This window comes from Stegostoma tigrinum, chromosome 7 (genome assembly GCF_030684315.1).
Source record: "Stegostoma tigrinum isolate sSteTig4 chromosome 7, sSteTig4.hap1, whole genome shotgun sequence".
NCBI lineage: Eukaryota > Metazoa > Chordata > Chondrichthyes > Orectolobiformes > Stegostomatidae > Stegostoma > Stegostoma tigrinum.
The window spans coordinates 66,997,422-67,023,655 of NC_081360.1; the positions used below are offsets into that span (position 1 = coordinate 66,997,422).

General features: G+C 43.1%; 1 protein-coding gene across 4 annotated transcripts in view; it reads right to left on the reverse strand.

The window, feature by feature from the left end:
* cfap221 (cilia and flagella associated protein 221) overlaps window positions 1–26,234 on the reverse strand; it is a 247,144-nt gene that overhangs the window by 68,446 nt on the left and 152,464 nt on the right. For all 4 annotated transcript variants that reach the window (XM_059647392.1, XM_048533708.2, XM_048533705.2 and 1 more), the window contains 2 exons: window positions 22,052–22,141; window positions 14,218–14,313 (listed from right to left, as the gene is read on the reverse strand). In XM_059647392.1, coding sequence (XP_059503375.1) covers window positions 14,218–14,313; window positions 22,052–22,141 — 186 coding nt within the window. The remainder of the gene's footprint in view (window positions 1–14,217; window positions 14,314–22,051; window positions 22,142–26,234) is intronic.

Consider the following 26,234-nt stretch of genomic DNA (forward strand, 5'->3'; position numbering starts at 1 on the left):
CTCACCTTAAAAATATACACTGTAGTCTTGAAACTTCCCACTCTGGGGGAAAAAAAGTCGTTCACCATATCAATACTCCTCATGATTTTAAAAAAACTCTATAAGACGACCCCTAAGCTTCCTAAATTCCAGTGAAAAAAGTCCTAGCCTCTCCTTACACCTCTGACCCTCCAATCCTAACAACATCCTGGTAGATCTCTTTTGAGTCTTCTCTAGTTTAATAATATCATTCCTGTAACACTGCGATCTGAATTGGATACAGTCCTCCAAAAATGCCTCACAAATATCTTGTGTAACCTCAACATAATGTTCCAACTCCTGTACTCAAAGATCTGAGCAATGAATGCTTTGTGTGCTAAATGCCTTCATAACTCTCCTATCTACATGTAACATGAGCTTCAAAGAATTATGTGTCTGTACTCTTAGGTCTCTGTTCTACAACACTACTCAAGACCCTACTTTTAATTGTGTAAGTCTTGGCTTTATCTGTTTTACCAAAATGAGATATCTCAGCACAGTGGCTCAGTGGTTAGCACTGCTGCCTTACAGCGCCGGGGACTCGGATTCGATTCCACCCTCAGGTGACAGTGTGGGTGGATTTCCTCCCACAATCCAAAGATTTGTTGTCGAGGTAGATTGACCATGTGTTCAGGGATTTGTAGATTAGATGGTTCATAGGGGATTGGTCTGGGTGGGATGCTCTGAGGGTCAGTGTGGATTTGTTGGGCCGAAGAACCTGTTACAATACTACAGGGATTCTACAATCTATCCAAATTAAACTCCATCTGGCACTCTTCAGCCCACTGACCCAAATGATCAAGATCTCTTTGGAATCTTAGATGACCTTTGTCACAGTCTACTACATCACCAATTTTGGTGTCATCTGCAACCTTACTTAACATGTTTTCAATATTCTCATCCAAATCATTCATATAAATGACAAAGAAAAGTAGACCCAGCACCGATCCCTGTGGAACACTGCTGGCCACAGGCCTCCAGTCTGAAAAACAACCCTATCTCATCACTGTCTATTAATATTTTGAGAATTTGAGTTTTGAATAATTGTGGAAAAATCATGATCTTTGAACCTTAATCTTTGTTTTTAAAAAAGGTCATTTTGGACATTGGTAACATTTATTTCAGTAAGGCACGTCTTGGAAACTACAACGTTTCAACTAATTGATGGACTTGTTTAGCCATGATTTTATTGAAGGGTGGCAGAATAGGCTTGATGGGACAATTTTGGCCCACTCTTGATATTGCTCATGTATTTGTATTGTGTGTCATTCAACAAATAATTGTGTGTTAAAGGCACCTGGAAGAAACCTTTTCATTACAATGTAGATAAGTCATAGTATTAATCCTATTAGAATCATTAAGTTGGCCTACTTAACCCATATCATTCTAAATGACTGTTAATCATATACTGAATAATTGTGTGTAGATGTCTCCCCACCACAAGTTAAACTGAGTGGTCTGTAATTGCTGCGTCTAGCTACACAAACCTTTTTTGAAGTTAAAGGTGTAATGTTTGTAATTTTGTAATTTTATGGCATCCAGTTGAAGGAAGATTGAAAGATAATTGTCAGTGCTACTGCACTTTCCGGTCTTCTTCACTATTCTTGGATGCATCTGATCTGGCCCTGGTCCCTTGTCAACATTAAATACTGGAAGTTAATCTAATAACTTCTCCCTATAAAATGTACCCCTTCCAATGGTTGAGATTATTCCTCTGCCAAAAAGATCTGAGTAAAGTATTTATTTAACAATTCTGCCATGCCTCTTGCCTTCCCCTTTCTGGGGCCTAATCAGTGCGACTCCACCTTTTGTCAACTTCTTACTATTTGCGTACATTTATAAGAAGGCTTTTTCTTTTATACTAGCCACCAATGACTTTTCATCATCCCGCTGCTTCTCTTATTTGATCTTTTATCTCCCTTCTGACCGTTCAGTATTCAGCTTAGTACTCAACTATATTTACCACATGACACCTGTCATAAGCACACTCTTTTTTGTCCATAAGTTAATTTCTATTTCAATTATCATCAAGGGAGCACTGGGTTTGTTTATCCCACCCTTGACTGTCCCTCAGTAATCTCTTCTTTGAAGGCTGCCCATCATTCAACTATTGTTTTTGCGACCAAAGCTGGTACCCTTCCCTGGTCTCCAAATGCCGCCTTCATCTCCAAATGCCGCCGAGACATCAATCGCCTCAACCTCCATCCCTCTCCCCCATAGTGACCTCTGCCCCGCAGAACGTGCAGCTCCCCCGCTCCCTCCACTTCAATCCCAACCTCACCACAAAGCTCATGGACAAGGGAGGCGCAATTGTAGTATGGCGCACTGAACTCTACATCGCTGAGGCCAGACGCCAACTTTCCGACACCACCTTCTACCACCCCCGCGATCATGACCCCAACCCCAAGCACCAAACCATCATCTCCCAAAACATCCACAACCTCATCACCTCAGGTGACCTCCCACCCACAGCCTCCAAACTCATCATTCCCCAACCCCGCACACCTGCCTGCCCTGGTCGACCCATTGTCTCTGCCTGCTCCTGCCCACTGAACTCATCTCCACCTATCTGGACTCCATTTTCTCCCCCTTGGTCCAGGAACTCCCCACCTACATCCGTGACACCACCCACACCCTCCACCTCCTCCAGAATGTCCAATTCCGGGGCCCCCAACACCTCATTTTAACTATGGATGTCCAGTCCCTATACACCTGCACTCCCCATGCAGATGGCCTAAAGGCCCTCTGCTTCTTCCTGTCTTGCAGGCCTGACCAGCCCCCTCCACTGATACCCTCATCCGCTTAGCCAAACTCGTCCTCACCCTCAACAACTACTCTTTCAATTCCTCTCACTGCCTACATACAAAGGGAGTGGCTATGGGCACCCGTATGGGCCCAAGCTATGCCTGCCTCATTGTAGGTTACGTGGAACAATCCCTCTTCTGTAGCTACTTCTTCCTCTGTTACATTGATGGCTGTACTGGCACCGCCTTGAGCTCCCACGAGGAGCTCGAACAGTTCATCCACTTCACCAACACCTTCCACCCCAACCTTAAGTTCACTGGACTAACTCTAACACCTCCCTCACCTTCCTGGACCTCTCTGTCTCCATCTCGGGTAACCTAGAAACCGATATGCATGTCAAGCCCACCGACTCTCACGGCTACCTAGAATACACCTCCTCCCACCCACCTTCCTGCAAAAATTCCATCCCCTATTCCCAATTCCTTTGCTTCCGCCGGATCCAGGATGAGGCATTCCACTCCTGTACATCTCAGATAGTCTCGTTTTTCGAGGACCGCAACTTTCTCCCCTGCAGTGGTTGAGAACGCCCTCGACCATGTCTCCCGCATTTCCCTCAACTCATTCCTCACATCCCATCCCCGCAATAACAACCAAAAGAAAATCCCCCTCGTCCTCACGTACCACCCCACCAACCTCCAGATCCAACACATCATCCTCCGACAATTCCACCACCTGCAATCCGACCCCACCAACTAAGACATTTTTCCCTCCCACCCTTATCTGCTTTCCAGAAGGACCACTCTCTCCATGACTCCCTCGTCTGCTCCACACTGCCCTCCAACCCCACCACACCTGGCACTTTTCCCTGCAACCGCAGGAAGTGCTACACCTGCCCCCATACCTCCTCCCTCACTCCCATCCCAGGCCCCAAGAAGACTTTCCATATCAAGCAGAGGTTTACGTGCACATCTGATAATGTGGTATTCTGCATCCGCTGTAGGCGCTGTGGCCTCCTCTACATTGGGGAAACCAAGCGGAGGCTTGGGGACCGCTTTGCAGAACACCTACGCTCGGTTCACAATAAACAACTGCACCTCCCAGTCATGAACCATTTCAACTCCCCCTCACATTCCTTAGACAACACGTCCATCCTGCGCCTCCTGCAGTGCCACAATGATGCTACTCGAAGGTTGCACGAACAGCAACTCATATTCTGCTTGGGGACCCTGCAGCCCAATGGTATCAATGTGGATTTCACAAGCTTCAACATCTCCCCTCCCCTACCGCATCCCAAAACCAGCCCAGCTTGTCCCCGCCTCCCTAACCTGTTCTTCCTCTCACCCATCCCCTCCTCCCACCTCAAGCTGCACCTCCATTTCCTATCGTCTAACCTCATCCCACCTCCTTGGCGTGTCTGTCTCCTCTCCACCTATATTCTCCTCTATCCATCTTTGATCTGTCTCCACCTGTCTCCCTATTTATTTCAGAACCCTCTTCCCTTCCCCCATTTCTGATGAAGGGTCTAGGCCTGAAACATCAGCTTTCCGTCTCCTAAGATGCTGCTTGGCCTGAGATGTTCCATCCCGCTCCCCTTGTTATCTTGGATTCTCCAGCGTCTGCAGTTCCTATGATCTGTTGTCCCAATGAAGCTGGCTCTCCATTAGTTGATTTTCTTATTCTAGATTGAACAATGCCATTTTTTTAAAAACCATCCTAAATCTTAAGGTGCAATAGTCACTGCCCCCTAAATGTCCCTTCACCATCAGTTGATCTACTCAACCCACCTCATTCCCAAGTTTCAGGTCTAGCAGTGCCTTCTTTCTACTGTTGGAAATTCTCCTCAACACAAACTAGGAAAGCAGCCCTTAGACTACCACTATCCCGGTCTATATACTGGTAATTGAAGTCCTTGTTATAATCACTATCATGTTTGCACCTATCTGTAGTTCCTTGCAGTGTTGTTCCTCTACATCTTTCCCTTTAGTTGGTCGTCTATACAGTACGTTGAGCACTAAAAATGCTGTAGGCCAAGGAAGACAGGATCGGCAATACTTGCAAGTTTGTTTCCAAGCCATTTGTCATCTTGACATGGAATTATATCACCTTTCCTTCAGTGTTGCTGGGTTAAAATCCTGGAGTCCCTCTTGAATGGCATCATGAGCTACATATCCCACCTAGACAGGACCAGTACAGAAAGGCAGATCACCACCACGTTCTCAAGCGCATCTAAGGAAGGGGAATAAAAGGTGGCCCAGCCAGTGTGGACACATCTAAACAAATGAGTAATGAGACAGATATCAGTGGAGTGATCAGGTGGGCAAAAAAATGAGAAATAAAACTTATTGTGGAGAAACATGAAGTAATGAACTTGGAACAACAAATAAGGCAAGAGAATACTCAATAAGTGGTGATACAAAGAAGTGCAGAGGTTCAGAAGAATGTTGGAAGGCAAATTCACAGATCTCTAAAAACAATGGGACAGGTAGTACAGCGTGGTATTGCATTCTTTCATTTGTTACATGAAACAGAATGCAAGAACAAGGAAGCCAGGGTAGAACTGCATAAAACACTACTTAGAGTGCTGCATATGGCTTACAGAAAGGAAGAGATCCAGATAAAAGACAGAGGAAATCTTGTAAGATGATGTATCCACTGGACAATTCTAGGTTTCAGAAAATAATAGTGATAATGGGAACTGCAGATGCTGGAGAATCCAAGATAATAAAATGTGAGGCTGGATGAACACAGCAGGCCCAGCAGCAACTGAGGAGCACAAAAGCTGACGTTTCAGGCCTAGACCCTTCATCAGAGAGGGGGATGGGGTGAGGGTTCTGGAATAAATAGGGAGAGAGAGGGAGGCAGACCGAAGATGGAGAGAAAAGAAGATAGGTGGAGAGGAGAGTATAGGTGGGGAGGTAGGGAGGGGATAGGTCAGTCCTGGGAAGATGGACAGGTCAAGGAGATGGGATGAGGTTAGTAGGTGGGAAATGGAGGTGCGGCTTGGGGTGGGAGGAAGGGATGGGTGAGAGGAAGAACAGGTTAGGGAGGCAGAGACAGGCTGGGCTGGTTTTGGGATGCAGTGGGTGGAGGGGATGAGCTGGGCTGGTTGTGTGGTGCAATGGGAGGAGGGGACGAACTGGGCTGGTTTTGGGATGTGGTGGGGGAAGGGGAGATTTTGAAGCTGGTGAAGTCCACATTGATACCATTGGGCTGCAGGGTTCCCAAGCGGAATATGAGTTGCTGTTCCTGCAAACTTCGGGTGGCATCATTGTGGCACTGCAGGAGGCCCATGATGGACATGTCATCTAAAGAATGGGAGGGGGAGTTAAAATGGTTCGCGACTGGGAGGTGCAGTTGCTTATTGCGAACCGAGCGGAGGTGTTCTGCAAAGTGGTCCCCAAGCCTCCGCTTGGTTTCCCCAATGTAGAGGAAGTCACACTGGGTACAATGGATGCAGTATACCACATTGGCAGATGTGCAGGTGAACCTCTGCTTAATATGGAAAGTCATCTTGGGGCCTGGGATAGGGGTGAGGGCGGAGGTGGGGGGCAAGTGTAGCATTTCCTGCGGTTGCAGGGGAAGGTGCCGGGTGTGGTGGGGTTGGAGGGCAGTGTGGAGCGAACAAGGGAGTCACGGAGAGATCGGTCTTTCCGGAAAGCAGACAAGGGTGGGGATGGAAAAATGTCTTGGGCGGTGGGGTCGGATTGTAGATGGCGGAAGTGTCGGAGGATGATGCATTGTATCCGGAGGTTGGTGGGGTGGTGTATGAGAATGAGGGGGATCCTCTTTGGGCGGTTGTGGCAGGGGCGGGGTGTGAGTGATGTGTTGCGGGAAATGTGGGAGGCGCGGTCAAGGGCGTTCTCGACCATTGTGGGGGGAAAGTTCGGTTCTTGAAGAACTTGGACATCTGGGATGTGCGGGAGTGGAATGCCTCATCATGTGAGCAGATGCGGCAGAGGTGGAGGAATTGGGAATAGGGGATGGAATTTTTGCAGGAGGGTGGGTGGGAGGAGGTGTATTCTAGGTAGCTGTTGGAGTCGGTGGGCTTGAAATGGACATCAGTTACAAGCTGGTTGCCTGAGATGGAGACTGAGAGGTCCAGGAAGGTGAGGGATGTGCTGGAGATGGCCCAGGTGAACTGAAGGTTGGGGTGGAAGGTGTTGGTGAAGTGGATGAACTGTTCGAGCTCCTCTGGGGGGCAAGAGGCGGTGCCGATACAGTCATCAATGTAACGGAGGAAGAGGTGGGGTTTGGGGCCTGTAACCTACAAAGAGGCAGGCATAGCAGGGGCCCGTGTGGGTGCCCATGGCCACCCCCTTTGTCTGTAGGAAGTGGGAGGAATCGAAAGAGAAGTTGTTGAGGGTGAGGACCAGTTCGGCTAGGCGGATGAGGGTGTCGGTGGAGGGGTCTGGTCGGGCCTGCGGGACAGGAAGAAGCGGAGGGCATTGAGGCCATCTGCATGCGGAATACAGGTGTACTGGACGTCCATGGTGAAAATGAGGTGTTGGGGGCCAGGGAATTGGAAGTCCTGGAGGAGGTGGAGGGCGTGGGTGGTGTCACGGACATAGGTAGGGAGTTCCTGGACCAAAGGGGAGAAAATGGGGGGTTGCATGAACAGCAACTCATATTCCACTTGGGAACCCTGCAGCCAATGGCATCAATGTGGACTTCACCAGATTCAAAATTTCCCCTTCCCCCACCACATCCCAAAACCAGCCCAGTTCGTCCCCTCCCCCCATCGCACCACACAACCAGCCCAGCTCATCCCCTCCACCCACTGTATCCCAAAACCAGTCCAACCTGTCTCTGCCTCCCTAACCTGTTCTTCCTCTTACCCATCCCTTCCTCCCACCCCAAGCCGCACCTCCATCTCCTACCTACTAACCTCATCCCACCTCCTTGACCTGTCCGTCTTCCCTGGACTGACCTATTCCCTCCCTACCTCCCAGCTATACTCTCCTCTCCACCTATCTTCTTTTCTCTCCATCTTCGGTCCGCCTCCCCCTCTCTCCCTATTTATTTCTGAACCCTCACCCCATCCCCCTCTCTGATGAAGGGTCTAGGCCTGAAATGTCAGCTTTTGTGCTCCTGAGATGCTGCTGGGCCTGCTGTATTCATCCAGCCTCACATTTTATTATTCAGAAAATAATAGGCTGTTTTTTTCTGGAACAGACAAAGCTGAGGGGAGGTTCAACTGAGGCACATAGTTTATGAATAATCTTGATAGAGTGAACAGAAAGAATCTGTTGCCTTAGCAGAAAGGTTATTTCTTTTTTTCTCTTTTGTTGTTGACCGAACTGACTGAAGGATTAGAGGTGTTGAGGAGAACTTATTCATTCGGAAGGTGGTGGAATTCTGGAGCCAACTGCCTGAAAAAGTGTTAAAGGAAGAAACTTTCACAGCATTTAAAGTAGTTACGCACTTGAAGTTACACAACTTACAAGGCTATGGTTGAAGGAGATGATGGCTTGGTGGACTGGACTATTACTCTAGAGAACTAGGTAATGTCTGGCACCCAGGTTCGAATTCTGCCGTGGCAAATGGCCGATTTTAATTAAATGAAAACCTGAAATTGAGTCTAATGATGACAATGAAACCGAAGCCAATTGTTGGGAAATCCCATCTGATTCACTAATGTCCATAAGACCATAAGACATAGGAGTGGAAGTAAGGCCATTCGGCCCATCGAGTCCACTTTGCCATTTAAATCATGGCTGATGGGCATTTCAACTCCACTTCCTTTGCACTCTCCCCGTAGCGCTTGATTCTTTGTGAGATCAAGAATTTATTGATCTCTGCCTTGAAGGCTTTTAATGTCCTGGCCTCCACTGCACTCTGTGGCAATGAATTCCACAGGCCCACCACTCTCTGGCTAAAGAAATGTCTCCTCATTTCCATTTTAAATTTACCCCCTCTAATTCTAAGGCTGTGCCCACGGGTCCTAGTCTCCCCGCCTAATGGAAACAACTTCCCAGCGTCCACCCTTTCTAAGCCATGCATTATCTTGTATGTTTCTATTAGATCTCCCCTCAATCTTCTAAACTCTGATGAATAAAATCCCAGGTTCCTTAGCCGTTCATCGTACGTTAAACCTACCATTCCAGGGATCATCCGTGTGAATCTCCGCTGGACACACTCCAGCGCCAGTATGTCCTTCCTGAGGTGTGGGGCCCAAAATTGGACACAGTATTCTAAATGGGGCCTAACTAGAGCTTTATAAAGTCTCAGAAGCACATTGCTGCTTTTATATTCCAACCCTCTTGAGATAAGTGACAACATTACATTCGCTTTCTTCATCACAGACTCAATCTGCAAGTTAACTTTTAGAGAATCCTGGACGAGCACTCCCAGATCCCTTTGTTACTTCAGCTTTAAGAATTTTCTCACCGTTTAGAAAATAGTCCATGCCTGTATTCTTTTTTCCAAAGTGCAAGACCTCACATTTACTCATATTAAATTTCATCAGCCATTTTCTGGACCACTCTCCTAAACTGTCTAAATCTTTCTGCAGCCTCCCGACCTCCTCAGTACTACCTGCATGTCCACCTAACTTCGTATCATCGCAAACTTTGCCAGAATGTCCCCAGTCCCTTCATCCAGACCATTTATATATAAAGTGAACAGCTGCGGCCCCAACACGGCACCCTGTGGGACACCACTTGTCACCGGTTGCCATTCCGAAAAGAGCTTTTTATCCCAACTCTCTGCCTTCTGTCAGACAGCCAATCCTCAATCCAAGCCAGTAGCTCACCTTGAACACCATGCGCCCTCACCTTACGCAGCAGCCTCCTGCGAGGCACCTTACCAAAGACCTTTTGGAAGTCTAGATAGATAACATCCACTGGGTTTCCCTGGTCTAACATACTTGTTACCTCTTCAAAGAATTCTAACAGGTTTGTCAGGCACAACCTCCCCTTACTAAATCCATGTTGACTTGTTCTAACCCGACCCTGCATTCCAAGAATTTAGAAATCTTATCCTTGACAATGGATTCTAGAATTTTACCAACAACCGAAGTTAGGCTAATCGGCATATAATTTTCCATCTTTTGCCTTGATCCTTTCTTAAACAAGGGGGTTACAACAGAATTTTCCAATCATCTGGGACTTTCTCTGACTCCAGTGATTTTTGAAAGATCACGACCAAAGCCTCCACTATTTCCTCAGCCACCTCCTTCAGAACTCCAGGATGTAGCCCACTGGGGCCAGGAGATTTATCAATTTTTAGACCTTTAAGCTTTTCTAGCACTTTCTCTTTTGTAATGCCTACCATACTCAACTCTGCCCCCTGACTCTTCTTAATTGTTAGCATCCTACTCACGTCTTCCACTGTGAAGACTGACGCAAAGTATTTATTAACTTCTTCAGCTATTTCCTTATCTTCCATCACTAGCCTTCCTGCATCAATTTGGAGTGGCCCAATGTCTACTTTTGCCTCATGTTTGTTTCTTATGTATTGAAAGAAGCTTTTACTATCATTTCTAATACTACTAGCTAGCCTACCTTCATATTTGATCCTCTCCTTCCTTATTTCTCTCTTTGTTATCCTCTGTTTATTTCTGTAGCCTTCCCAATCTTCTGATTTCCCAGTGCTCTTGGCCACTTTATAGGCTGTCTCTTTTTCTTTGATACATTTCCTGACTTCCTTTGTCAGCCATGGCTGTCTAATCCCACCCTGGATAATCTTTCTTTTCTTTGGGATGAAGCTCTGTACTGTGTCCTCAATTACACCCAGAAACTCCTGCCATTGTTGCTCTACTGTCTTCCCCGCTAGGCTCTGCTTCCAGTCGACTTTTGTCAATTCCTCTCTCATGCCCCTGTTTATTTATACCTTTATTTAACTGTAACAGCGTTACACCTGATTTTGCTTCCTCTCTTACAAACTGCAGACTGAACTCTACTGTATTATGATCACTGCCTCCTAAGTGTTCCTTTACTTTAAGGTCTTTTATAAGGACTGGCTCGTTACATAGCACGAAGTCCAGAATAGCCTGCTCCCTTGTGGGCTCCATCACAAGCTGTTCCAAAAAGCCATCCTGCAAACATTCCATGAATTCCCTTTCTTTGGATCCACTGGCAACATTATTCACCCAGTCTACCCGCATATTGAAGTCCCCCATGATCACCATGACCTTCCTTTTCTGACATGCCCTATCTATTTCCCGGTACATCTTGCGCCCCTCGTCCTGATCACTGTTAGGAGGTCTGTACATAACTCCCATTATGGTTTTTTTTGCCTTTGTGGTTCCTCAACTCCACCCACACAGACTCCATATCCTCTGACCCTATGTCATTCAGTGCCATAGATTTAAATTCATTCTTAACTAACAAGGCAACTCTGCCCCCTCTGCCCACCTCCTTGTCTTTTCGATAAGTCCTTCTGGAGAATGTGTCTGTCATCCTTATCTGGTCTGATCTACATGCGACTCCAGAAACACAGCAATGCGGTTGATCCTTAACTGCCCTCTGGACAATTAGGGGAGGGCAAGAAAATATGGCCTAGCCACTGATGCCCACATCCTGTTACTGAATAAGAAAGGAGCTGGAAAATGGGGATCGAACAGATAGCTCCCTCTTCGTTGTCACACACATGATCAACTGTACAGCCTCTTTGCACAATAGATTTCTGTGATTTGATGATTATAGCTATTTAATGAATATTTAAGCTATGCTGAGAATTTTGAAAGCAATACCATCAAAAACAAAGTGAATTAGCTATGTGGCTCATATCATCGAATAGAATGGAGCAGGGTTCAGTTTCTTTATCAAGTTATTGAATTCAAAGTTGGAGAAGACAAGTGACCAACGTATGAACAAGGAACAAGAGAAGACCACTTGGCCTCAATAATCTTTCAAATCCTTGGCAATCAAGAATCTATCTATTCCTGCTTTTAAAAAAAAAAGATTCTGCATCCACTGCCTTTTTTGGAATTCCAAAAACACTCGACCTCAGAGAAAAACAGATTTCTTCATCTCTGTTTTAAATGGGCACCCCCTTATTTTGAATTTCTTCCACAAGAGGAAAATTCCTTTCAGCATTCACATTTTTTAAATTCATTTTTGTGGGATGTGGGCATCGCTGGCTGGCCAGCATTTCTTGCTCATCCCAAGTCCCCTCAGGCCAAGTCCCCTCAGGATCTTGTTTCAATTACGTCACGTCTGACTTTTCTAAACTCCAAAGGACACAGCCCTAGTTATTCTAAAACTTCCTCAGAAGGAAATCCATTATTTCCAGGTATTAGTCTAACCTTCTCTGAACTGCCTCCAATGCATTCACATCCTTCCATAAGTATGTTGACCAGTACTGTATACAGTACTCCAGATGCAATCTCATTGGTACCCAGTATAACTGAAGCATGACCTCCCTATTTTTGCACTCACTTCCCCTCACAATAAACTGAAACATTCTATTAGCTTTCCTGATTACTTGATGTACCTTTCTACTAAACTTCAGTGATTCATGCAAGCCAATCTTCTATCCATGTCAATAAGTTACACCCTACACAAGGAGCTTTTATTTTCGACAATAACTTTTGATGCAACACCTTATCTGGAAATCTAAATACAATAAATTCACTGCTTCCCTTTTATTTACAGCAAAATTTACTACTTCAAACCGCTTCAATAAATTAGTTGAACAAGCTTTCCCTTTGACAACATCATGTTGGCTCTGTGTAATTACCTTGAACTTAAGATATCAAGCTAACTGGCTGGCCTATAGTTACCTACTTTCTGCCTCCCTAATCCCTAAAATCACCTTTCTGTTATAGTTTGGAACTAAATCATTAGCACAGAAGACCCATGGGATAATGTATTCAAAGAAAATGGGAAGGACATCTTTGGCATGCAATCAGAAACACAGGCTGTTGAGGAGCGCAGTTGACGACTGTATGAGACGCATATTCTCAGGTTAAATTTCACATGCACACAATGGAATTGTATTAGTTCAGACCAAGGGTAAAGTGTTAGCTTGGGCTACTTCAGCCTGAAGCGTTATCATTGGAAAAGGAATAGCCTTCCATGGAGCATTAGTATTCAATTACACTTTTTCAATCTTGTTTCCACCTTCAAAATAACAGTGAGACAAGTCTGTCAAAATGTTTTCTATTCCTAATAAAGAATATACAATGTGTAGAGAAAATAAGCCAGTATACTTAAAACAGTTAGATAATGAGAAAGAGACAATATTGTGTGAGGGGCAAAACAGAAATAAAGGGTATAATTTTAAGTAAAATGATAATTTATTTTCTTAACCTTCATTAAGTGGTTTTACCATGACTGTTTCTTTTGGCAGACAAACATCTGAACTGAGATGACCCTACACCAGCGATTATTAGAAGGACTGTTATAGTGCAATGGTTCAAGTTTGACCTGCTTCAAAGGTGTGTAATAATGTCTCTGAACAAAATGATGAAAAAATATCTACACCAGCCATCATGAGAGGCAGGAACATTCAGCTTCTGCTGGCCGTCAAAGGGTCATGCAATGCAAAAACAACTATAAAGTTATAGTGTGCAGAACTTCTTCTGCCTGGTTTGGCATGATCAATGGTAAGAAAGGTGGGAAAGTATAGCGAGAATGAAACAATATCAGCTCATGATGTTGAGAAGACATTTCCTAATTTTCCTCCCGAGCTTTAAATGGAGACAACAGAATCTTGCCATTGAGTTGTCAATACCTTATTTCCATGCATTTGCAGTTTATTGATGCTCCGACTCACCCTATTAACATACCACTTTCTGCTCTCCATTCCTTCATTGAGAAACTAAATGGTACAAATTCCTGACATGTGAATCAGGGCATATAATGAGCTGGTGCAGTTTGCCAAAAGCTTGACCTGGCCATCATACAAATGCTTTGTGACTAGACCCGTGCAAACTCCATAGCTACTATCCTCCTCAACCCTACATCCATACAGGTCAGTACCAGCAAATCATCAGCCTAATAACATCATGCCTGCTCTCTGACCAACTCGTACACCAGTTCAACCCTTTAACCCTTAAGTTGAAGTTCAGGGACACTTATGACTTGCAGATCACTGATGGACAGAAACAAGCATCAATCTCATGCCTCTGCATTGGGTCTCTCTTATAGCTTACTTTGTTAACATTAACTTACTTTGCACTTGCATGAAGGCTGCCAGCCTCTGTCTACTTCACATTGCTTTAGTTGCACATGATCAATGATTTCAGGGATAACAAGGTGTAGAGCTGGACGAACACAGCAGGCCAAGCAGCATCAGATTTCGGCACTGATTTGGGGATGCAGCCTCTGTATGGCCGTCATTACTCTCCAACACTTGTGGCTGTAAAGCCAACCATTAACAGTACAAATAATAAGAAAAAATACTTGCAGCATAATTGATCATCACCTTTCAATCAGAAAGTAACTTGTGTTTTGCAAGAGTAGCTGTTATAGAATGGATTCATCGATATATTTTGACATGTGTTTGTACCTTTCGTGCAGCTTGCTGAAAGTGTTTGAGAGCCCTATGTCGAACTTCCCAGGGATCATTAGAATAAGGATCAAATTCTGGGACATGGCTTGGAAGCTGTAAGGAAATAAAGAAGGAATCATATTTTGTTTTTAAGCTGGCCACATTCATTTCTGACAAAAAGTTGATTCTTCTAAGACATTTTATTTGCACGTCATAATTGTACTTGAGCATCGTTATCTTTATGTGATTAACAATGAGAATAATGAATAAGGTAAGATGATTGGATGATTAGATTAGAATCCCAACAAGGTGGAAACAGGCCCTTTGGCCCAACAAGTCTACACCACCTCTTGGACCATCGCACCCAGACCCATCCCCCTATAACCCACACACCCCTGAACACGATGGGCAATTTAGCAAGGCCAATCCACCTAGCCTGTACATCTTTGGACTGTGGGAGGAAACCGGAGCACCCAGAGAAAACCCACGCAGACACGGTGAGAATGTGCAAATTCTGCACAGACAGTTACCCGAGGCTGGAATCGAACCCGGGTCCGTGGCGCTGTTAGGCTGCAGTGCTAGCCACTGAGTCACCGTGCCGTGAAGAGATAATACTCTTCGACTGCACCACTGTGTTTTTGCAAAGGATCGCCATAAAAACTACTGCATAGATTTATTTAAATAATGTCATTCACCATAAATAGATATAAATGAAAAATTATACCAATTCATTATTTTTCTTTTTATATCCTGCACAATATACATCATTCTGAAATGAACACAGAATGTGCCTTGAATTTACTAAGGGTTGGGGAATTTCAATGTCCATCACAAGACTAACACAATTACAAATAAATTTAGTGAGGGCAAAATAATGTGACCAAATCCTCACACAGCATCCTGTTATGGATGAACCTGTCCAAAATAGCATTGGTAAGAGAAAGCAACACAACTGTGTTGTCTGACTGATATTGCACTAAATAGTCAATTTAGAACAGAAAGCAGCTCAAAACTGAGCCTACAACAATGGCAGAATTGTATTCCACCACAATCTGTATCTTGTGATACAATACCATCGAGTCCAATGCTTCTTCCAAATAAAAGATTTAAATTCCCAGTAACCAACTCAAAGGATCACAGAAGATTTCACATTTTAAAGACTTTGACCACAACAAAGTCAAAATTAACTAAGGGTACACTGTAAACAACTAATAGAGCAGACTGCAAAAAAAAACCCTCCCTTTACTTCCTAATATGACTGAAAGCCTCTCACAGCATTTATTATTACCCCACATTCTTGACTAATTGAAGTCTTTGAGGATTCATTGACAAACAGAAGACAGAATAAGGGTTAATGGGTCCTGTTTAGGTTGGAAAGATATAACTAGTAGAATGCCCAAGCATCAGTGTGAGGGCCTTAAAAGGGTATCATTTAGGTTACTTGTCTGGATGGCTAGTTTTATGAAGACAGTGTGGGTTCAATTTCTGCATCAGTTGAGGTTACGTCACAGAATATCCTTCTCAATCTCTCACCTCACCTGGTGAACCTCAGGTTAAACCACCACCAGAAACTGTAGCTCTCCGGTGACAATATGGCAATTTTATGTTTTTATACTAATAACATGAAGGAAGGTGGGGAGGCGGTGGTCAGAATGTAATGTATCCAAATTTGCTGATACAAAACAGGCAGAAGGACATGTTTATTGAGAATGGAAGGAATGTGCAAGAGGACATAAATAATTTGACCAGACAAAAACTAGGCAGGCAGCTCAAGATAGAAAAGTGTGAGGTTATACACATTGGTAGGAAGATTCAAAAGGCAGACTATTAGCTAAATAAAGGGAAAATCTAAAAACATGACAGGGACATCTGCACGTTCTTATGCAAGAACTGCATATAATAGTGGGGCAGGCTTGAGATGCTAAGTGGCATATTCCTGCTCCTACTTCTTATGTTATATTCAAATACATCCATTGGACTTAATTGATACTTCAATTCCTTGAACTGAAAATCAAATAGCCTCTTCCTTGAGCCTTCATACAACTGGCTTTTAGACTTTCTAAGCTTCAACTAACACCTTAAGGGTTTTAGTCAAACACTTTTGGTTTGGAACTTTTAACTTAAAATTCTTGCATTGAGGTAACCTATTCCTTTAACTGCTCTAAATGTTATCCCTTTAGTAGAAATGGTTTTACACATCCACCTTCAAACAGGGCTTCTGCAATAGTGAAACCAAAAGGTTGGTGAAATAACTCCACAGAGGCTGGTATCCCATTATCAAGTTATCCTGTATTTACACACAAAGAGTCCTAGACATTGGTCCAGCTTCCTCTGAGCCAGCTCTGAGTCGGACACTCCTATTTATATCTGTCAGCCAGCGTTCCTTGATTGGACCAGATTAACAGCCCCAATCAGTGGAATCATATTCCATGAGGTCCACCTGATCTGATCTAGTTACAATCATTACATCCCTCTCCTCTTAATCTGAAGACATAGGTCAGTTTTTTTTTGCAGTTACTCCTGGGGCATTTTAGCACCGAGTCAGTTTCTTCTAATGCTACCATTGATACGGGTGGCATGTACCCAACAGTAGCTCACTTCTAGTGTCTGGAGCAATTTGGAAGAAATTCACTCTCCTATTCAGCAGGCAAAGGCATCTAGGTGATGACACGCACCATGTCCATCTCAGACTTTGAGGTGTCTTCAATTGACATAGAGGGAGAACTCATGGGTTTTTAACAGTTGGAAAGGTAGTTGAGGAGCCAGGCACATTGCTCCTCCACCATTAGCAAGTCTGCAGCTTTCATATGGTCCGCATGCTTGTTCAGGACCACTACATTTACCTGGTTTTTGCACATCTTTGGCCCTGACCTCATGTTGACCATGCCTCTTCCCCATGCAGGGCCATTGCCATGGTTCCCTAGATTTTGTTCCTTGGAGTAAATTGTCTCTCTTGATTAGCGGAGTCTTGTGTCTGGTGTTGATGTTCCTGATACCATATCACACTCCTCCCTCGTCCCACAAAGTCCAGGAAAATTACACTTAACCTGATGTGGAGTCTTCTCCCCTATTAGCAACACTGCTACAGCTATTCCTGCAGTTGCATGAGTGGCAGACCTATAATCACATAGCAACCAAGGCAGTTTGGTGTTTTGTGAAGTTGTAGGCTGTTTCTTTTAGCTTGCCTTCAAAGTTTGGACCATTCTTTTTGCCAGACTATTGGATGATAGATGGCACAGAGCTGTCCTCACATGATGAATAACATTCGACCTTAGGAAATATTCAAATTTCCTGCTTGGCAAATGATGGCTCATTATCTATGACCAACACTTCCAAGAATCAGTGTATTGTAAAAGGTGCACATAGTTTTTTCTGTCATCATCCCTGTGTTTGACAAGTGAGTGCCATGCATGTTCAGCCAGTTTGAGTGGGCATCCAAAATGACTGAGAACATTGGGTCCATGACAGGATCTGCACAGTCGGTGTGTAACTGAGTCCAGGGTTTACCTGGCCAGTCCCACATATGTGGAGGAGCTGCTGGTGGCAAATTTTTGTTCTTGTTGGCACTCTTGGCACTGGCCCAGCAATACAGCTATGTCTGCATCCAATCCAGGCCACCAGATATAACTTTTCACCAACACAATTTTGGAAAACCCTGGATGACCTTCGTGGAGTTCAGGCAATATCTGGTGGTGACCTTTGCTTGGGACAATTGTTCTTGCTCACTATAATAACACGGCAACTTCTACTGTGATCTGGGTTCTCCAGGTGCCCCCATCACCACTAGCTGTTTCAGGTTTCTCAGGGCCAGATCTTTCTGTGCTCAAAGTCTGATATTGCCAGTTGTGACTGTAGGTGCGTCCAAAAACCATTATGGACTCTTCGGTACTGCAGTAGTGTATCTGCTAGTAGGAGGCTGCTCAAGACATGTGCATTTGCTATTTGGCCTCCTGAACAGTGTTCCAAATTGCAATTTTATGCACTTAGTATTACAGACCACTGCTGAATTTAGTCTGAAGCTATGGGCATCATTGCCTTGTCCTCTTTTACGTAGACTTAGAAGGGATTCATAGTTCATTACTATTATAAATTTACATCCATGAAGGTATTGGTGGAACTTACTGACTCCAAGTATGACTGCCAAACCTTACTCCTCTATTTGGGCATATTTATGCTTTGCATTATCCAATGACCTGGTTGCATACGCAATTGTGCGTTCCTCACCATTGGGCCACCCATGAGCTAATACTACCACAATGCTGTACACAGGGGCAAAGCATGTCAGTACTAGATCTCACTTGGGATCATACAGTGTCAACATCTGAGAGGACAATAGCTGTTTCTTCTCTTTCTTGAAAGCTAAGACTTGGCTATGCAACCATTTCCATCGCTGACCCTTTCTTAAGAGTTGATGCAAAGGTGCCAAGATGGAGGCCAGGGTTATGTATGAACTTTCTGTAATAGCTCACAAGCCCAAGGAAAGGCCTAAGCTCTGGTACAGATTTTCAAACTGGGGCACCTTTAATCATCTTTACTTTATCTTCCATCAGGTGTAACCCAGTCGTGTCAACTCTGTAGCCCAGGTAGGTTTCTTGGGCTGCCTGAAACACATTTTTCCCTTCTAAAGTGTATGTCTGCCCGGGAGAAATGTCCAAGTTCCTTAAGAGCTTTTATCACCATATCATTAGATAAATCTGGGTAGACCTTGTAAAATGTTCTCCATCATCCACTGCAAAATTGCACAGGCTGATGATAAACCCAAATGGCAGTCTTGTATGTTGATACAAACCTCTATGGGTAATAAATATAGTATACTTCTGGGAACCCTTCTCTAACTGCAATAGCTCAAGTCCAGCTTTGTGAAGGACAGGCCCTCTATGCACTAGGTTGGGTATATATTCAGTTGCGAGAAGCAGTTTACTGTTTGTTTAACATCCTCACAAAGGTGAACTGACATGTCGAGCTGCACAATCAGTATGACTGGTGTTGTCCATTCCTCAAACTGGACTGATTTGATGATTCCTTCGCTTTCCAACCTCCTGATTTCTGTATCTACTTTTGCACATAAGGTAATGGCACTGTTAGGCCTTGCAGAATCGTGGAATTGCTTCCTGGTCAACATGTAAAGCGGTTTGGCTCCTTTCATAGTCCCTGGACCTTCTGAAACACTTTCAGAACTTCAGGACTTCACTCAGGCAGCCATTTTCTAATCAAAAAATGTTGAGCCAGTCTAGGTGAATCTTTCTCGACCAATTCTGCCCCATCAAGATTAGGCCCCAGCTTTTTCTACATCCACGGTAACTGAACCAGCTGCTTCTCATTAGAGGCTGGAACCGAAGTTGTAACCTTAATCTGTAAAGGTTGCCCAAATAAGGTTCTCAGTACAGCTGAGGTCTTGCACAAACTTAAGGGCTGGAGTCTGGAGAGAATTTTTTAAAGAGTGGCCCAGTGATCACTGAAACGGTTTTGCTAGTATCGACCTCCTTTCGGCCATTTCACAAAATGTTTATTTTGATTGGTCCTGATTTGGATGTTGCAGTTTGACTATTCCAAACCAGATGTACATGGACTTTCTAGGATGTGCACTCTCCTGGATATTGGCCAATGAGTTCTGTTACTGAATTTAGGTCTAGTTGGATTCTTTTGCTGTCTTGAGTCAGCACGTTGGCAGCAATGACAATGGCTTGTTGGCCCAAATCCTGAAGAAAATGTTAACTGCTTGTCTGAGGCTTGGCTTTGTTTGGGGCTTTGCTGTGGGCTAAAATAGAGTCCTTCTGTTCAAGATATGTCCAGAGTGAGGGTACACAGTTGCCTTCACTCAAATGGTGTTCCCTAAACTCAGTTGGACGGGCAAGGATGTCCACTTCCATTGGAATACCAGGCAACTCATTTACTCCACTTAAGCTCCAGTTGGGCTTCAGCTAATGGATGCTTTTGCATGGTTACATCTTTAGTCCCACATACCAAACAGTCTCTAAACATTTCATTAAGGATTAAACCAAAGTCACATGCCTCTGCCAGTCACTCTAACCTAGTCAAAAATCCCGACACAGATTCCCCTGGTTCTCAAATTGCCAAGTAAAACCAATAGCATCTCAGAATTTGAGGAGTCTTGCGGTCATAAAATTCTTTAACTAAATCTGTCAACTTTTGAGTGGTTCTGTATCTATTGCCTCTGGGGAAGCTACGTTCCCAACATTTGAAAAAGCTGCAGATCCCCAACTTGTCAGGAGAATTACTCATTTTTTCTTATCTGCACCAGAGTCATTTGCCTGGGGAAAAAAAAATGTATTCCTCCCACATACTGGGACCACAAGTCAAGCTTCCCAAATAATGGCATGACATCAGAAATGCTTATCGCAACTTAAACACAACTGTTCCAAGCAAATCTCTTCAGGAACATGTTTTTCTCTTGTTGCTGAAATAACTCCAGAGTTGGGAACCCATCAGCAAGTTACACTTAATTTACATGTGGAGAGTCCTTGGCACTGATCCAGCTTCCTCAAACCCAGCTCTCAGAGTGAACAAATCCTCTGACACTCCTATTTATATCCATGAGCCATGGCTCCTTGATTGAGTCTGTTAATCTGGTCTACCTGGCTGACCTCAATACAATCACTATAATGGCCATTTCTCTTAAGACAAAAGAAATGCCAGATCCTGCTAAATGAAACCTAATGCAGTGTACTGTTTGCTTTGTTTGCTTGTAAAAGTTATTGTTTTTGCTCCTACTGTAGCTGTGATGGTGAAATCATTCTTCTTGAACCTCACCTGAGGGGAAATGTGGAACTGTGCAAGCTAATTCCATGTCATGATGAATATTGGAAGCATGTTAGTGTTTTCTAAGCTACTAATAATCACATGTAATGCAGAAAAAAACACTGTCCGAGAGAAGAAGTTTTTTAAATAGCAGTCTGTAATACCCCTGGCTGGAATTTTTGAATTCAACTAATAAAAGCCATCAGCTTGTCAGTTGCATTGAATAAGCTCTGTCTGTTTGGCATCCTCCTTGGTGAGCAAGACTACTTGCTGATACAAAAAACTGAAATTGCTGGAAAAACTCAGCAGGTTTGGCAGCATCTGTGGAGAGAAATCTGAGTTAAAGTTTCAGGTTCAGTGGTCTTTCTTCAGCACTGATACAAAAGGAAACATTTCATGACTGGAAAATACAGAATTCTCTGTAAAGACGGCTAATATTTGGCTTTTGAGTTCGTAACCATTTCTTAACTAATAAGTTTACACAGCAATACGCATTCCTGCTCTCCCTCAATTTCATTCTGGAGAAAGCCCGCACAGAGTGACAACACATCAGGATTTATAGAACTTTCTCATTCCATTCATCCCTTAATCTTCCTCCAATGGTCCTGGAAAATTCTGTTTCTTTCTCCACAGATGCTGTCAGACAGGCTGAGCTTTTTCTTGCATTTACTGTTTTTTTTCCCCAATAAATAATCTCTTCTGAAGGTTGTCATAATGTGATCATTCTGAGACTTTCACCATGGCTTTACATTTTCCTTTTATCACCTCCTCTGCCAGCAAATTCTGTCAACTCTTTATAAACTTAGATTTTCTCATAATTTACCATATTTCTGTCTAACTTGTTGATCAGAAATCTCTGACTGTACTTCGATAGGGCAAGGAATCTAAGTTTCATGTCATTCTAGTAATTAGCCATGAATATTGTACTCTTTTATGATTGATTTCTTATTTGTCTTAAAAGATTACTTTGATTCATTTAACAAAAATATTGGATGGCATTCTTTCTTCTTCAACCATGCAATTCTGCTTTCTAGTTCCCGAGAAAACCAAATGGAATAATTTATATAACATTAACTGTGAAAACCGAACTCACCTGTCCAATGCTACGTAGAACACGCTTCAAAGAAATCACAGTTTCACGCCGTTCATATTCTTTTTCTGGCACAGGAACATCCAAATGTACCTACAAAGTGAAAACACCAATATTATTACATATCTTGGATGTTCTAGGCCATGGAAAACACCCGTTAGATTAATTCTGAGTGGAGTTACTGCATGGATGTATTATGAAAACACAAATAGTTAATTTTCTTTCTGCATTGACAGGATCTGCAAGTTGCCAAATTTAGTAATATAGTCTAGTTCTTCAGATACATCTTTAAAGTCAGGACCTTCAGTATAAATAATACTCATATTGCTACATGTATCCAGTAAGGTAGTGATTTTGCAAATGAAAGAACATATTATCCTAAACTTAGTTGATATCATAAAATATGAAAAATGGTTGAAATAATTCCTACACGAACCACCTCAATAAAAATGTAAAGCTATTTATTTAGAGTTGAACATTTTCTGATGACATATGGGATGACATATTTCCCTACCTTAGCAAATAAACTGGCTCTGATTATGTTCTGCAATATTGTCTTCCTTCAATCAATACATTGCTTCTATATAATGATCTTAAATAAGCTGCTCTTTGAACAGTTGGTAAAATATTCATTGTTAGAAAAAGATGCATTGCCCCTCCTGAAGACAATAATGGGTTTTGGCATCTGTTCCTCAGATACTAACAGCCCTATCTTATGCTAATGACATTTTTCAAGTATAAATGTAGAAATCAGACTATTTTGCTGCAGGTTGAATTTGTGCTTGTATTCAAACATCAACATGTAGATCTAATTTCAAGTGGTTACCTTTAATGTTTAACCATTGACCAGAAACTGAAACATGCTAGCCAAATAAATACTGTTGCAACAAGAGAAGGTCAGAGACCAGAAATCCTGCAGAATATAACTCACCTCCTGACTCCCCAAAGCCTGTCCATCATCTACAAGGCACTGGCCAGGAGTGTGATGGAATTTTACCCACTTGCCTCAACGACTGCAGCTCTAACAACACTCAAAAGGCTTGACACCATCCAGGGCAAAGCATCTGCTTGATTGGTACCACATCCACAAACAATCACTCACTCCCTCTACCACTGATGCTCAATAGCAGTAACATGTACCAACTGCATTGCAGAAACTTAGGCCTCCTTAGGGCCTTCCAGACCCAAGACCTCTACCATCTAGAAAGGCAAGAAGCAAATACATGGAAACACCACCACCTGTAATTCCCCTCCAAGTCACTCATTATCTTGACCTGGAAGTATACTGCCATTTCTTCAGCATCACAGGGTCACTATCCTGGCACTCCCTTCCTAAACGCATTGTGAGTTTAACTATAGCAAATGGAATGCAGCAGTTTAAGAAGTGAGCTCACCCCCAAGAGCTGCAAGAAAAGGGCAATAAATGCTGGTCCAGCCAGTGACACCCACATTGCAAGAATGAATAAACAAAAATAGAAATGAGAATGCTGGTTTACCCTTTTACTTACAATCCTGGAAAATCTCAAATTGTTAACTCGGTTTGTCTCCGCAGAGATGCTGCCAGGCCTATTGAATTTTTACAGCACTTTTGGACTTCATTTAAAAAAAATGTTCTGAGTTCTCATGCACATTTAATTAAACATAATTAGCCTGAAATTCTGATTGGGTCCATATGGACTGAGCAAGAACAGAAGTTTTTTTTATAGAACCTATTTCCTCCTGATTATGCCCCCATCTAAAATAGGTTGAATCTGACAGTCCAGGGTTAAATTCTTCCACGTGTGATAATTTATGGAACCTTGTTTTATTGTAGCAGTCAGTATTATTTGCAAAGGCACAATCTTCTCAAAATCTTGTTTAGAGATAATGGTTTGGGAAATCAAACTTAAATGAAGTAAATCAATCACTTTGCGAAACAGTTCAGTTTTGATCTATTTGTGGCTCAGAATGCTAGTTGTCCCTTCAGGTCATTTTGGCCTCACAATCATTACCTTACACTGTTCCAAAGATATTCAATGTACAGTCCCTTATAGTATTCGTATACACGTGCAAATATCTACTGTGAGTATAGATTTCAAAGATTTTGTGCTCTAGTTTTTTCCTGATTTTCAAATCTGTTTAACTTTATATGGCCTGGCAGCATCTGTGAAGGAAAAAACAGAATTAATGTTTCAGGTCTGGTCGCCATTCCTCAGAACTGAGGAAGTGAGCTTTTCCAACAACTTTGTTTTGTTCCTGATTTACAGCGCTCACAGTTCTTTCGGTTTTTATTAACTTCATATGAGGTTTTCATCCTTTCTATTTGTTTTGCATTTATCTCAGATCATTCACCTTTAGTTATTTGTACATCTTTTTACGGCTAGGTGGCTCAGTTGACTAGAACTGTGTTGTTAACAGTACCAACAATAAGGGTTCATTCCCTCTTCTAGATGAGGGGATCCTGTTTATTCTCCTTGCCTCATAGAATCTTAGAGACATAGAGCATGGAAGCAGGCCCTTCAGTTGAACTCATCCATGCTGACCAAGTTTCCCAAACTAAACCAGTTCCACTTACACAGGTTTGGCTAATACCTTTTTATACCTTTTCTATACATGTACCTGTCAAAATATCTTTTGAATGTTGTAACTCTACCTGCATTTACTACTTCCTCCGACAGTTCATTGAACATATGAACAGCCCTCAGCATGAAAAAGTTGTCTCTTGGGTCCCTTTTAAATCTTTCTTCATTCATCTTAAAATGTGCCCTCTTGTTTTGACCTCTCCCACCCTCAAGAAAAGACCATTGCCATTCACCCCATCTATGCTCTCATGATTTTATAAACCTCTACAAGATCACCCCTCAATCTCCTATGCTCCAGTGAAAAAAAGTCTCAGCTTATCCAGCCTCTCTTTATAACTCAAACTCTTAGTCCTGGTAACATCCTTGTAAAACTTTTCCTCACCTTCTTCAATTTAATAATATCCTTACTATACCAGGGTGATCAGAATGGTCCACAGTACTTCAAAAGTGTATTCATCAACATCCTGTACAATCTCAACATGATGCTCTAAACTAATTGGTCTGAGCAATGAAGACAAACATGCCAGAAGCCTTCTTTATTACGCTGTCTAACTCTCAATAAAGTATGTACCTCGTTGATATATCATGGCAGAGAGATGCCGGCTATGATATGTCAATGAGTTACATACCTTATTGAAATCCAGTGATGGAAGGAAAACTTAATGTTCTCTGTGCCATGGGCATTATTCATTCAGTGAGGTTCCTAAATGAAGAAATAAATATTTTGAAGATTAATCATTGCTAAGATGCAAGTCATGGCCAACTAATCTGTGTACAGCTGTTCCACAAACATCAATGCAATAATCACCTGATAAATTGCAGAATGGAAGTTGTACAGCATTTCTATTAGATCTCCCCTCAACCTTCTAAACTCTAATGAGTACAATCCCAGGATCCTTAGCCGTTCATCATACGCTAAACCTACCATTCCAGGGATCATCCGTGTGAATCTCCGCTGTACACACTCCAGGGCTAGTATGTCCTTCCTGAAGTGTGGGGCCCAAAATTGGACACAGTATTCTAAATGGTGCCTAACTAGAGCCTTATAACACCTCAGAAGCACATTGCTGCTTTTATATTCCAACCCTCTAGAGATAAACGACAACATTATATTCGCTTTCTTAATTAAGGACTCTACCTGCAAGTTAACCTTTAGAGAATCCTGGACCAACACTCCCAGATCCCTTTGCACTTCTGATTCGCGAATTTTCTCACCGTTTAGAAAATAGTCCATGCCTGTATTCTTTTTTCCAAAGTGCAAAACCTCACATTTATACACATTGAATTTCATCAGCCATTTCCTGGACCACTCTCCTAAACTGTCTAAATCTTTCTGCAGTTTCCCCACCTCCTCAGTACTACCTGCCTGTCCACCTGTCTTTGTATCATCAGCAAACTTCACCAGAACGTCCCCAGCCCCTTCATCCATATCATTAATATATAAGGTGAACAGCTGTGGCCCCAACACTGAACCCTGCGGGACACCACACGTCACCGGTTGCCATTCCGAGAAAGAGCCTTTTATCCCAACTCTCTGCCTTCTGTCAGTCAGCTAATCCTCAATCCAAGCCAGTAGCTCACCTGGAACACCTTGGGCCTTCACCTTGCTCAGCAGCCTTCCGTGA